We start from the raw sequence: 13,829 nt of genomic DNA, 5'->3' as shown, positions 1-13,829 counted from the left end.
CCAAATAGAGGTATGATCGGTAATTCTATGCTGGGATGATTTGGAAGTGTCAAAGCCCAAACTACGAAGGAGAAATCCGCGATCGGTTATGATCATAGAAAAAGGAGTTTCCGACCGCATTGATGAGAACCTGTCGAAATTGATGCAGGGGCATGTCGAATTTGGCCCCCACGCTTCCCAGCCACCGTGTGATCAGCCACCTGATTTGACTGTATTAGACTGGCCCCGGAGAGGTCCTACACATCACATACCTGATATTCTAACAAAACAAATTATCAGCCAAAAACATCAGACGAAAGTCGAGTGAGCGAAATTCGAGCCCGGGGGTGCCGCACTTCACGCGCAGACACCCATCGCCCGTAGGGCCCCGAAGGAATAATTCACTACGCTGCGCAGCGGGGCGAGTAAGCTCAAACCCCGCCCCGAACCCCGCCCCGAACCCCGCCCCGTTGCGCAGCGCAAACACCACCGTCATTAATAATCAAGTCGACAACTACTACCAGACGCTCAGTAAGCCTACCGCTACCATTAACTTATTAAACCCTCTACCGTATATCAAAAGCATCTTTAAGATCCCATCAAACATACCCCAAGCAATGGCAAATACCAAATCAACCCCATATTTAGGTGAAATTTGGTGTGGGGTATGATTCAGTAATTAGGGTATGATCGGTAAGGATCCATACTTGGGTATGAATAGTAATTCGCCCGTGCTCGTAGATATCGGCCAATTCGTCCATGATCTCACTGACAGATTGGTATGGGTTGGTGGAGTTCCGAAGTCTTCTGTGCATAGTGTGCTGTGCAGCCTTACCGCCGAGTCGTGAGACTACGTAGGCTATCTTAAAGTCTTCGATAAGGTAATGATCGCTATTAGCCTTGAATTTCTATTCTATTCTGGAGGACCAGTCGTCCCAGGTAGGGTCAATACCGTCGATAAACAGAGGTGGGTCTGGGACCTTGACTGATTTCTCTTTTGAACGTCTAGGCGTGCGTTCTTCCTCGATCGAGGGCAGCCGTGAGTCCTTCATCGACTGTAGGTCAAGGTTATTGACTTTCCGCTGCAAGGAAGTCATATCCTTCTGGAAGTCTCGGGCCAGTTGGTTTGCCTCCTCGGTCATCCTGTGGGCCTGAAATAAATCGTTCATGGCCAGGTCCTTTTCCATCACGGCGGTGTGATATCGAGTAGCAACCTCCCGGAAATCGTCTCGCTCCTGACGAATTTCATTCAACATAACCATGAATTCGTCAGGTTGGTGCTTGGCTTAATGTTGTAGTTGTAGGCTATTAGCGACATCCCAAGGCGTTTCTGCCGAGTCTACCTCGTCGGCTGCATCATCTGGTAGAACTGACACCCGTCGGAACTTGGTTTGCTCAAGTAGGGTCTTGATTTGGTCCATTCTTTCGATGTTGGACTTTGCCATGGAAAAGAAGGTTTTGAAACAAAGTGGAGAGGAGTTTAAATGCTCCGAAAGAATGGGTGTTGGGGACACCAGATGTACTAGAGAACAGTGAAGTTTCCCCAAGGCGCGTCGAAATTATTCGGTGTTGAGAATAAAAATTTTCACTGTGAAGCCCAAGGGGTGTTTCTTTGCGGGGGTTTAACACACTTATCTCTTGATCGTTTAAGGTGTTAAGAAGACTATAAGTGCTTTGAATAATAGCCTTTCGAGTGCACTTGCTCCGCTCAGAGGGTCCCTTGTCTCGTAGTGAAGTTGTATGCGGGGAAGCTTGCAAATGGTGTTTTGATGGTGTTGGCTATTTCTTTCGATTCGCTAGCCGTACGAATGGTCCAATGCCTTGTTTATCTCTCGACCACTGTTTGCCGAGTCCGATTCGCTCTGAAATCGAATTACCTGTCTGGTAGGCTTACCCAGGGATACGATGGCTCAACTTGGTTTCTTGCCAAAGCCCCTGCCAGCGCGTTTCTTTGAATTCGTCCGCTAATACAAATAAAATGAGTGGGTTGACCTTAGTTATAGTGTCAGGACCGATACAGATACAATATCAATGTAGGTATTTTGAATAAGATAACTAAGGTACCGAACTACTACCTGGGCTATAACGATATATCGTTTCATGGAGACAGTATCGTTACAACCAAATTATCGTTAAGCCTAGATTTACACTAATTACTACTGAAATACGCCTGAATCGATGCCTACTTTTGCGCAGAAGCCTTACGAGCCCTGATCTCTCTTTCATATCGATTTAGACGTGTGATTAGTACATCATCGCCGTCGTTTTGTTGTTCCTCGTATAATTGTAGACGTTCCAGTAGCTTTAGGGCCTCTGAATCCTTGACACGAGGTATCGAAATGTCCTCTTCATCAGTCTTGTAAGCCCGTTCTTCATGACTGTAGGTAGCTGCAATCAGGTCTACAATACTCGTATCCTTATCTTTATCAACTACATCCTCATTGGTAGGATTTAGGAAACGGGCCACATGCATTGCCGATTTGATCTTTTCCTGGGAAGCTAAGGCCTGAATCCGCTTATTCATTTGAGACAACACATCGTCGTTCAGCGTCAGTAACTGCCCGGCGTCGTTTTCGAGTAGAATTAGGCGGTGGGGGGAGATAGGTGCCCTGGGAACCACTGGAATCCTGTCCCAATGGCGGCGACGATGGCGAGGATATATTGTTTAGGGCCCTTGGATATAACGATATTACTGAATTTACTGGGCAAATGCTAACGATATCGTAGTAGACAAGTTATCGTTATTCTACACCAAAAATAATCATTGCATGGCTGTGCAATCGTTACAACCAGAATATCGTTATGTGGCGAATCGTTATAGCCCAGGTAGACTGTATATAGGTAGGAGGGAGGCATCAAGTAGTAGATGGATGCCTCTGCCAAGACACGCTAGGCCTGAATAGGTAAGAGGGCTAAGTGGTGTGTCAAGGATGTAGGGTACGCTCGTAACAAAGCTTACATTTTATTCTATAATTTTAAAAAAAAAATCTTAAAATTTTAATAGAAAACAAAAAAGGTATTCTATATGTTAATAATATATATCTATTTTTTAATAGTTGCGGACGCTAATTTGTTTACCCGTGGTATCTAATTAAAAAGCGTAGATCTATCGAATTGATTATTATCTGCATATACAAATTCAAGATTTTCAAGCTTAGTTCTATCTTATTCTTTTATATATACTAATAGTAGTAATAGCTATCTATATCGAATTTATCGAATTTAAGAGCGTGTAAATAGAGGTAATATGTAAATAAAAGTGGAAACGAGTAGTACTTCTATTTAGGCGAAGGTTAAGCATCTTCTTTATTTCTATCAAAAGCCTTCGCAAGTAATTAAGCGTTATTGGTGCGTTTAGAAGATATAGCTGAGATTTGTATAGCTTCAAAATTGATTAGATGCGATTATTTGCGATGTGGCTACTTGATTTAAATGATTTTGCGGAGAGATTTCTATGCTACAGTACGAATTTGGGTGTGTGATCTCCGGTGCTAAGCATTCCAGACATTTTTAGATACGCTAAAAGCGCATACCTGGCATCCAGCCTGGCATCGCCGGCGCGCGAGCCGCCCGACCCTTCAGCCAGAAAGAAAATATCTTCTACACATATCAGAATTCAGGACTTTGGACTGATCGCATTGGAGGTTTATTCGCGTACGATGATCTCGGCTTATCAACTCGACGGTGGGACACCGCGGCCTTTCGGACACTGACACGTCAATTACATGGAATAGTGTCACAGGCGATGCACCCGAACATTGCACGCTTGTTTCCGAACCAGATAGTCCGCCATGCCTCGCAGCGACTGTTGATTATCCCCCAGTACGACCTAGATAAGTTATCGGTTCAACATAAAACCAACGAGGGGCATAGCAAGAGGACCCAGCATGCTATTCATAACCTTGATCCTCTAGAGAAAACTAACTGATGACTCGCTGCTTTCGCGTCCAATCAAGAAGATTTGGCGAAGATGATCAAGAATCCCTCCCATAAAACTGACGGATTGATCAAGGTCGCCCAGAAAAAGCTTCGAGAAGTAGTATCCCGTAGGCAGCTTTATGTCTCAACAGTCGACACCTTAAGGGTTTTCCATCTCAAGAATCCCGCCGACGTTGCTCTCGACGTGAGATCTCATCTATTAAACGACTTTGAAGCGGAGTTGAAAGACAGGGCTCAAAGAAGGCAGCAGCTGGATAGTGATATTGAAACGTTAGATAATAGTGATGTTGAGAACTAAAGCATTCAGCCGGCGTTTTTCTTAATTGCCTGACTATTTCACTCGCTTAAAACCCGAAAGTCACAATATACCGTAGAGAAGCACTGTAATATCTCCCTTGCTATTTCAAGTTACATAATCTACATCGAGGAAGGAGCTGACCAGAAAGCTTCCAAGCGCCCACGGATGGCTGGAGAAGCACACCGACGAGAGGAATCTCCCCCACGAACAGCTGGAGTAGGGGAAACCCATTTAGCGGGACGTCAGGGAACTCAGTAGCTACTCAATCGACACCCTATGCAGTCACAGTAGGAAACCTAAGGAGGACAAAGCAGCTAGTAGTGAAATTGGAGAATTGGACCAGGAGAAGATTAGTGCAGAGGGATGCTAGATCCAAGGGCGTCTGTATGGAGTCGAGAATGTTGATGCTGAATACGCTGAATGCGAAACGCGAAGTCCATTATCTGTCTTCACGCGGACTAGCGTTGCTTAACACAGCCTTCACAGCAGACATCTAGCCCACAATCAGATAGCGCTCTGCATCCTTCACGACCACAATCTTTAACCACCACACTCATTTTGCAGCATCGTTGTTACAGTACACCAAATAGCTCTTTTACGATCCACCTCGTCGCATCACGATACCCCCAGCTCTACCGAGTTCCCGACCATGTCACCCTCACTCCCAGCAATCTACGAAAAAGGAGCATCAAGATGACGAGGACAATTCGAGGTTGCCTATGAAAAAAGCCCTTTTCTTAGGCAGGACAGTGGGTCTCGCCGTACACACAAGCGCCTCTTCGTCCGTGATCGCTCGATCGAACATCGCCTCAGATTGCAGCCTTCTCTTCATGTCGGCGATGACGGTAGGCTTGTCGTTGAAGTCGTCGCTGCAGTCGGAGGGGAGAGCGAGACAGGCCAATTTAAATGCGTCGCGGATGTCTTTGCGTTGAGTGACGGACGCCAAAATTCATCTTCAACTGGGCAGGCTCTTCTTCCACCGTTGCCCTCGTCCTCTTTTTGTCCATGTCAGTGCCGCGCGTCAATCTGAGCCTGTTGTTGATGGGTAAGGAAAAGACTGATTCCATGGAGTGGCGTTTGTATATGTATATAGTAGCAAAGGCCTGTGGCAAAGGAACGTTAGTACCTCGACACACATATGATATGACTATGTGTACCAATCATCTGTCCACCTGATCATTGCCACCTGTCCGTGCGTATGACACACCTCGAACACCTATCAGCCTGAACGAGATTGGACTGCATTTCGTACGGCGAAATCCACTACCTTGGCTGCGGATGGAGATGGTATGCCGGCTGAGTGAGTAGAGGTGGCGCATGGAAGGCGTGAGAATGAAGATGGTATGCCGGCTGCGTGAGTAAAGGTGGCGTATGGAAGGTGTGGGAACTGAGATGGTATGCCGACTGAGTGAGTAGAGGTGGCGTATGGAAGGTGTGAGAACTGAGATGGTATGCCGACTGAGTGAGTAGAGGTGGCGCAAGAAAAGTGTGGGAACTGAGATGGTATGCCGACTGAGTGAGTAGAGGTGGCGCAAGAAAGGTGTGGGAACTGAGATGGTATGCCCGCTGCGTGAGTAAAGGTGGCGTATGGAAGGCGTGAGTATGGCGATGGTATGTCGGCTGAGTGAGTAGAGGTGGCGTATGAAAGGCCTGAGAATGGAGATAGTATGCCGGCTGAATGAGTAGAGTTGGCGTATGGAAGGTGTGAGAATAGTGAGGTGGTATATAAATAGGCCTCGCAAGGTATGAGTAGGGCTGTTGTGGAGGAGGTGGGTACTGGAACGCGTAGGGATCTTGAGAAGATGGAAGTGGTGTGGAGAGAGGCGGGGGGTGCTGGTAAGGAGGAGGTTGCGTTGGACTGATGTGGGTGCTTGTGAGTGTATGGTGTGGATGATTGCGCGCGCTCTACACGGTGTTAAGTTCACCGAGTGAATCTCGGGTTGTCGTTGACTGGATCCTTCCGATTGTAGTGATTATCCCAAAGCTTTCAGTGAATATAAACCTTTTTATTCGCTAAGCCACGATCAGAATTTCACCAATAAGAGAGTTGGGAGTGAATACTGAAGTACCTTTGGCGACAGAACTGGCCAATGCTGAAGCAAGGCTGGGCTCGATATTGCGATATTCGAAATATGTGGAAAGCACTGAGTCGGTTAAGCGCAGTCACTACTAGTTGCGAGTGCATGAGATTAGATTAAAGTTCTTTTCGCGTGTAGTTTTAGCATGTGGTCCGGCTAATACTCGGACATAGCTATTTTAAGGCTCTTTCGAGCTTTGGTAATCTTAACTAACCACTCTTCATCAAGTCACCTCCTCACCTCTTCCGTCTTCTGACCAGTTATAGACTCCTCCCTCTCCATGTTCAGCATCATTCAGATCAGAGTCACTGCAGGCAGCATGGGCTGGCAAGAGGTGGAGCTACATCGTGGGCCCACATCACACCTCACCGCACCGCACCGCACCAATCTTCTGGATAAGTCTCGCGCGCAAAGATCTGTCAATAAGTCTTTTGGCGACGTGTTTCTGGCACAGTCCAGCCATCTGATATCCCATGTGTAGGGAATGTCGTCATAGAGCTCCATCGTCGCCCAACTTCTTTTTCATAACCCCACACCTCGAGGTTCTGCCAAATATTTTCAAGGTTAAGGGGGGTGTTGCTTAACTTCCAACATCCTTTGGTGAGGAACACACTATCTGGTGATGCGACTTGAGCTCGATGTACCCCAATGTTTTCTTGACTCTCAGCGGAGAGATTTGAGTTGTATGAGCTGATGTTGACACCACCTCACTATTCCACCTCACCGTCCACCAATCCTCGTCGGAGCGAGATATGCATCGTAACTATCGCCGAGTGAGCTCCGTACGGCTGTCCACTAGATGCCGTCGCCGTTCGACATCGCCGCCGTCCGGACATGCCCCGTCGACCGTACCCTTGCCAGACCTCAATGCAGTCCCGAACCCCTTCCCACTACGTCCTAATCTACGTCCTACAGTGCCTGAATCATGGCCAGAAGCCCTAGCCCTGACTACGACCCAGAGCAGTCGAAGAAAAAGATTGTTTGGAAGCCTGTTTGGAAGCCTGTCAGCTGGGGCTACCAATCGTAGCTGGAATCGAGTGGATTTTGGAGTTTTTGTCAGAAGAACAGTTGCTTTAATCACGGAGTACTCAGCCGTCGCTACATGAATGTCATCATAATATGGGGGGTTTTGGGGGTTTTTTTTTTGGCATTCAGGGGGGGTTGAACTCACAGCCTTACTAGTGGGTTTGGGTGATTTAGGGTTTTTGGCAATGTTAAAACTTAGGCACCACAGGGCCTGCTTAAGATATCGTGTGCTATAGTTACATATATCGTGTAATGCTTAGATTTAGCCCTGTTCCACGCCCCTATTACGCGATATCACGTGATTCCGCAAGCTTTCCACTACTGGGGTAGCCCGCGCACCCGCACATATTAGAAAGGGTATAATTGAATACTAACTATACTCCCACCCAGTCAGTATTAATCGATTGCTATCTAACGATCTACATGTCTAAGTAAGCACTGCGTGCAAAGAGAATTAATAGGAGTGAGCTTAGGGGGACGAGGTTGAGGGAGAAATAGGTTACAGCAATGCATGCAGTGGGGTTATCCTCGGGCGTTTTAGGTAGGCGGTTTTCATCACCTGTATGTAGCTAGCAATCACTTCAAATGGACGAGGAAGTGCAGCAGAGCTCGTTCCTATGCTATCCTATCGCAAGCAACCCCAAAGACAGCTCTGCATGCATGACCGCATGCACATACCACACCGCAGCGCCCCCCCCAACACCATCCAACACCATCCACCACGAAAGACACGACACCACCAGCAGAGAGCACCAGACCAGGCCAACACGCACCACCTTCTCCCCGTCGCCAAATGCCTGCATGCAGCCCAGTCTCCGTCTAGCTCAGGCGAAAGGGTCGCTAGGTGGTGGCAAGTGAACTTCACTGGATGAGCTCGCAAAGAAACGGGCACCACGGACGGATGAATAGGATAGAGGGTAGAATAGAGGTTTATTTTGATATCATCTAAAATGAATTAGGGCTAAAGTTTTTAACCGAGAGTACATTAAGGTCGCTAGAGGAGTTCGGCATATTCTTATTCAAATGATTGGGCAAGGCTTATATCTACACTAGCATTCTAATATCCTTAGCTATACGCAAATAATCTCCAAACCTTACTCGTATATACTCGAAAGTATTCGATTTAAAATTCGATAAGTTCGGCGTAATATTAAAATACTTATCTTTTATTAAAACTCTATACTAATTCGATATAATTATAATAAATAATATTAGACTTCTATTACTAGTAATATTAATATATTTAAAAATTATTAGTAGTAGCCTCTATAAGAGCTTTACGAAGCTCTATTTAGGTTTAAATATGGGTATCTAACTATTAAACGTAGATATCTTCGAGACTAGACTTTTTTAGCTAAGTTACTAATAAAAATCTAATTTATTATTTTTTAAACTTTATCGATCTATCGATTTATGAAAAAAATCGTTACTATCTCTTCTTTTATTACGTCTTCTTTTACTACCTCTTCTTCTATTATATCTTCTTTAACTATCTTTATTAATAATAGTAGCCTCTACGATAAAAGACTTATAATAATAAGATTCTTTATATAGTATAATATATGCTTGTATTCCTACTATCTAAAACGAGCAACTTCTATTAAGTGTAAAAGAGGAATATACTAGTTAATATACTAAAATTTAATTCTTAATTTAAATATTACCCTTAACGAGGCCCTACGACCTCTCTACGAGAACTTTACGGAGCTCTATCTAGGTTTAAAAAGAGTTATCTAACTATTAAGCGCAGACACCCTCGAGACTAGGCTTTTTTAGCTAAGTTACTAATAATCTTCTTATCTCTTTTATCTTTTCTATTTCTTTTAATTCTTTTATCTCCTTTATCTCTTTAATTATTTCTATCTCTTCTATCTCGTTATTTTTACTATAATAAAGTTTTTAATAAAGTCTATAATAAAGTCTACGATAAAGTCTATAATAAAGTTTGCTACTATTATAAAGTAGATCTTTCTTTATCTTATTATTATTATTACTATAATAGAATAAGTATTAATAATATTAATAGATTTAATATAGAAGATATAGTAGCCTTTTTCTTAATTAAACTTCTATCTCTTTTTATATTTTTAAAAAGAGCTAGTTCGAGATAATATATATTACGAGCGTATTCTTAATTTATTACTTAGTTCTATAGCTAGCTAGCTCTAGCGAATATATTCTCTATTATATTATATCTTCTTCTTATCTATATAATTTAATAGTCTTATTATTTAATCTATCTTATCTATATTAATATTATATCTATACTAGTTCTAATAATATATACTTTTAAATTTTCTCTTAAAATACGTAATAGCTATACTCTTTAATTATTATTAGATAATATTAAGAGTTATAATCTATCTTTCGCTCTAATATTCTTTTTTATACTTAATCTTATCTTTTTTATTACTTTATCTTAATAAGATTATTATTAATAACTCTTAATAAAGTATTATTTACTAGCGTTAAATTATATAGTTTTAAGCTTTTTTAATAATATTAAATTAAATACTTTAATTTTAATTTATTAAACTAGCTAGTTAACTTAATTTTTATTTATCGAAGTAAAGAATATAAATATAAAGATACTATTAAATATTATAATTATTATCTCTAAAGATAAAGACGTAATAAATTATAATTCTAATATCTTAAGTTTTAATTTATAGATAAATTAAAAATAGTTTACTCTTTTATTATATATATCTAATTTTTTTTATTATAGTATTCTTTCTTATTATTTAAATATATCGAATAAAGTCTATTTTATTTATTAGATAACTATCTTTATATATTATATTTTTTATTAGATATTTATAATATACGATTATTAAAGATTAAAAAAACTCGATATTTAATAATTAAAGAATATATATAAAATAGATAGATAGATATAAGAGAATAATATCGATATTGATATAAAGTTACTAGTCGAAAAGATATAATATATTCTATAAAATATTTTATATTAAGTAATATTATATCGTATTAGAGTAGAATATAAGTAGAGTCGAATATTATATTATTTTTCTAATATAAGTTCGAGATCTTAACGATATATATTATAATATAATATATCTATAGTATTATATTATAATATAATATATATATGAAATATTCTAATTGAAATTTCTATATTTAAAAGTATAAGTAGCTATTCTAGTTATTATTCTAGCTAATTATAGCTATTATTATTATAACTACTACTATTATAATTACTACTATTATAACTATTATTATTATAACTATTATATAATAGTAGACTATTTTAATAATAAATAGAGATAGTTATAATCGTAGTAGCTATAATAGTAGTAGTTATAATAGTAGTAGCTATTAAAATATTAGATATATAATATATAGAACGAACGAATTAATTCTTTAAAATCTCTTCGAGACTAGATTCTAAATATAGTATAAAATTAGATAACTAAAAAATACGATAACTGAAATACGCGGGGGTTATATTTTAATAATAGCTATAATAGTAATAGCTATAATAGTAATAGTTATAATAGTAATAGTTATAATAGTAATATTTATAGTTAATTAGAATAATAACTAGAATAGCTACTTATACTTCTAAATATAGAAATTCTAGTCGAGATATCTTATATATATATTATTTTATAATATAATATTATAGATATATTATATTATAATATATCTTATTAAGATCTTATATTATATTAGTTATGAAATTATATAAATATTAATATTTTATATCTTATTAGAGTATAATATAATAGATTAATATTTTATAGTATATTATATCTTTTCGACTAGTATATAATAATAAAGTTTTATAACTTTAATATTATTAGTAACTTAGCTAAAAAAGCTAATTTCGAGGGTATCTACGCTTAATAGTTAGATATCTCTATTTAAACCTAAATACCTACTCGTAATACCTCTATAAGGCTCTATAGAACTGTCGTAGGGCCTCTCGTAGAGGCTGCTTCTAATAAATATTAATATAGAATATATAGTTATTATATAAAAGAAGATTATTTTTTTCTATATTTTTTAAATTTATAAGTTAAAGTATTTATAATAAATAAGTTAAAAGCTAATTATATGAATTAAATTATTTTAATATATTTAATAAACTACTTTAGATTTAATACGTTATATATTTAGCTATTTTTACTTAATATAATAACTTAGTATTTATTCTCTAAGATATTAAATTAAGTTTCTATTTAAAGCTTATCTTTAAAAATAATAAATAATAAAAGAAGCTATTTATTCGCGAATATATATTTAATAAGAATTACTTATTTTCTACTCTTATTCTAAGTTATATTAATTTATAAATTACGAGTAAAGGTCTATGAATTAAATTTATAATCATTTTTTTTAATTAGAGCTGTCGAGTAAATTTGGTAAGCGATCTTTAATAAGCGATATTTGAATTCCTTATTCTTAAAGAACTATAAGATCAAATTTTATAATTTTCTCATTTCTAGAAAGCATTAATTGCGTAAAAAAAATCTTAAAATTTTAATAGAAAATAGTAAATTATTAAAGGATTAAAAGTAGAGTAAGATATTTTAATAGTTGCGAACGCTAATTTATTTACCCGCGATAACTTAGCCGGTCTAACTAAAGAGCGTAGCGAACTCGAATTTATAATTGACTGCATATACAAATTTAAGATTTTCAAGCTTAGATCTATCTTATACTTTTATATTTACTAATACTTAAAGTATATAACTCTCGCTTTATTAATAATATTAAGAGTAAACTCTTTTTTATTTATATTATATATATCTTTCTTTTAAATATTATAATTTTAAATTATTAATTTAATAAGCTAAAATTATTATAATAACTTAATTATATTATAGATTATATAATATTCTTAATTTAAAAACTAAGTAATATTAAATTAAACTAACTCTTTAAATCTAAATAATATTCTAGAAAATTAAATATTTAATTTATATCTAATTCTTTATAATTTTCTTTCGCTATTAATATTATATTACTTATATAATTAATAAAAGATACTCTTATAGACTATTTCTACTCTATTACTTATAGAATCTATAATTCTATAGCTTACTCTTTTATTAAATTTAATTACTATTTCTATTTATATACTTTTTAATAAGAATAAGTAATATTAGTAATACGTCGCTTAAGAGTAATAGAATTAAGATTATATTTAATATAAGTAAGGGCCTATGAATTAAATTTATAAAAAGTAATTAAATTTTAAATCTAATTTCGAGATTGAATTCGACTCTCGAAGAGTGAAAATATTTTAATTTAAGATTTACTTAGAACTATAAGATCGAATTTTAAAGTTCTTAAATTATTTGAAAGCGTAAATTTCGTTCTATAATTTAAAAAAGAAGTTAAAAGATTTTAATAGGAAAAAGAGAAGTTATATTAATAATAAGTTTATAGAGAGTTAATTAACTTTAAATTAATTTAAATTTAATTAATAAGAAGTTAGTTTCAATATCTAATATAGTTTATAATTAATATAATATATTATTTTTATTTTTACAATTTTGTTAGGAACAGTCCCCACGGGGGCCCTACGGGGCCTCTGCGGGCAGGTATTTAGGTCCAAATAGGGGTGTCTGACTGTCAAGCGCAGACACCCCCGGGGACCAGGCTTTTTTAGCTGAGTTGCTAACAATAGTGTCTGCGCTTGACAGTCAGACACCCCTATTTGGACCTAAATACCTGCCCGCAGAGGCCCCGTAGGGCTAAGCGTGTCACCCTCGGCTATGGCTAGTGTCGCTCCGGGGTGGCTAGCCAGATTCTTCAGGCTGTCACCGACTCGGAAACAAAGCGCAGACACTATTGTTAGCAACTCAGCTAAAAAAGCTGGTTCGGGGGTGTCTGCGCTTGACAGTCAGACACCCCTATTTGGACCTAAATACCTGCCCGCAGAGGCCCCGTAGGGCCCCGTGTGGGACTGTTCCTAACAAATTTATAGAATTTTTACGATTTTTATAATTTTTACAATTTTACGATTTTTTAGCGAGGGAGATTTATGAATTCAAACCGAGAACGAAGCGAAATGATTTCGAAATGTATTGGAATTATTATCACTCGACTATCTGAGCTTATATGAAAGAGTATTCTTAATAGAGTCTATAAGTCTTTAATAAGCGATATCTAAATTCTTATAATAAGATAGAGCTAAGCTTCTTAAAAATCTTAAATTTATATGTGTAACTAATTATAAATTCGAATTCTATATACTTTTTAGCTAGATCGATTAACTTATCGCGAATAAATAAATTAGAGTTCGTAAATATTAAAAAAATATATATCCGTTATGAATATATAAAATAACTTTTTTATTTTCTATTAATTTTTTATAATTTTTTTCTTAAATTATAGAATGAAATACGGGCTTTTAGATAAAAAAAGAATTTCTAAATTTAGTCTTATAATTATTAAAGCGTAAGAAACTCAAATATCGCTTATCTATTTACTCGATTATTATAAGATATCTTAGAGATACTTATAGAGCTACTAGC

General features: G+C 37.2%; 1 protein-coding gene across 1 annotated transcript; it reads right to left on the bottom strand.

Moving 5' to 3' along the window:
• Window positions 1-887: 887 nt before the first annotated feature.
• On the bottom strand, window positions 888-1,241 carry HO173_012255 (uncharacterized protein; the record flags this gene model as incomplete). Its single annotated transcript, XM_037314127.1, has 1 exon — window positions 888-1,241. The coding sequence occupies one exon, from the start codon at window positions 1,239-1,241 to the stop codon at window positions 888-890; it is 354 nt and encodes a 117-aa protein (XP_037159006.1).
• Between the last annotated feature and the right edge of the window lie 12,588 nt (window positions 1,242-13,829).

The sequence above is a fragment of the Letharia columbiana genome (genome assembly GCF_014066305.1).
Source record: "Letharia columbiana isolate WasteWater2 chromosome Unknown Sc0000076_s0, whole genome shotgun sequence".
Lineage (NCBI taxonomy): Eukaryota > Fungi > Ascomycota > Lecanoromycetes > Lecanorales > Parmeliaceae > Letharia > Letharia columbiana.
The sequence above is the reverse complement of the archived record's forward strand: the minus strand, read 5'-3'. Positions and strand labels throughout refer to the sequence as shown.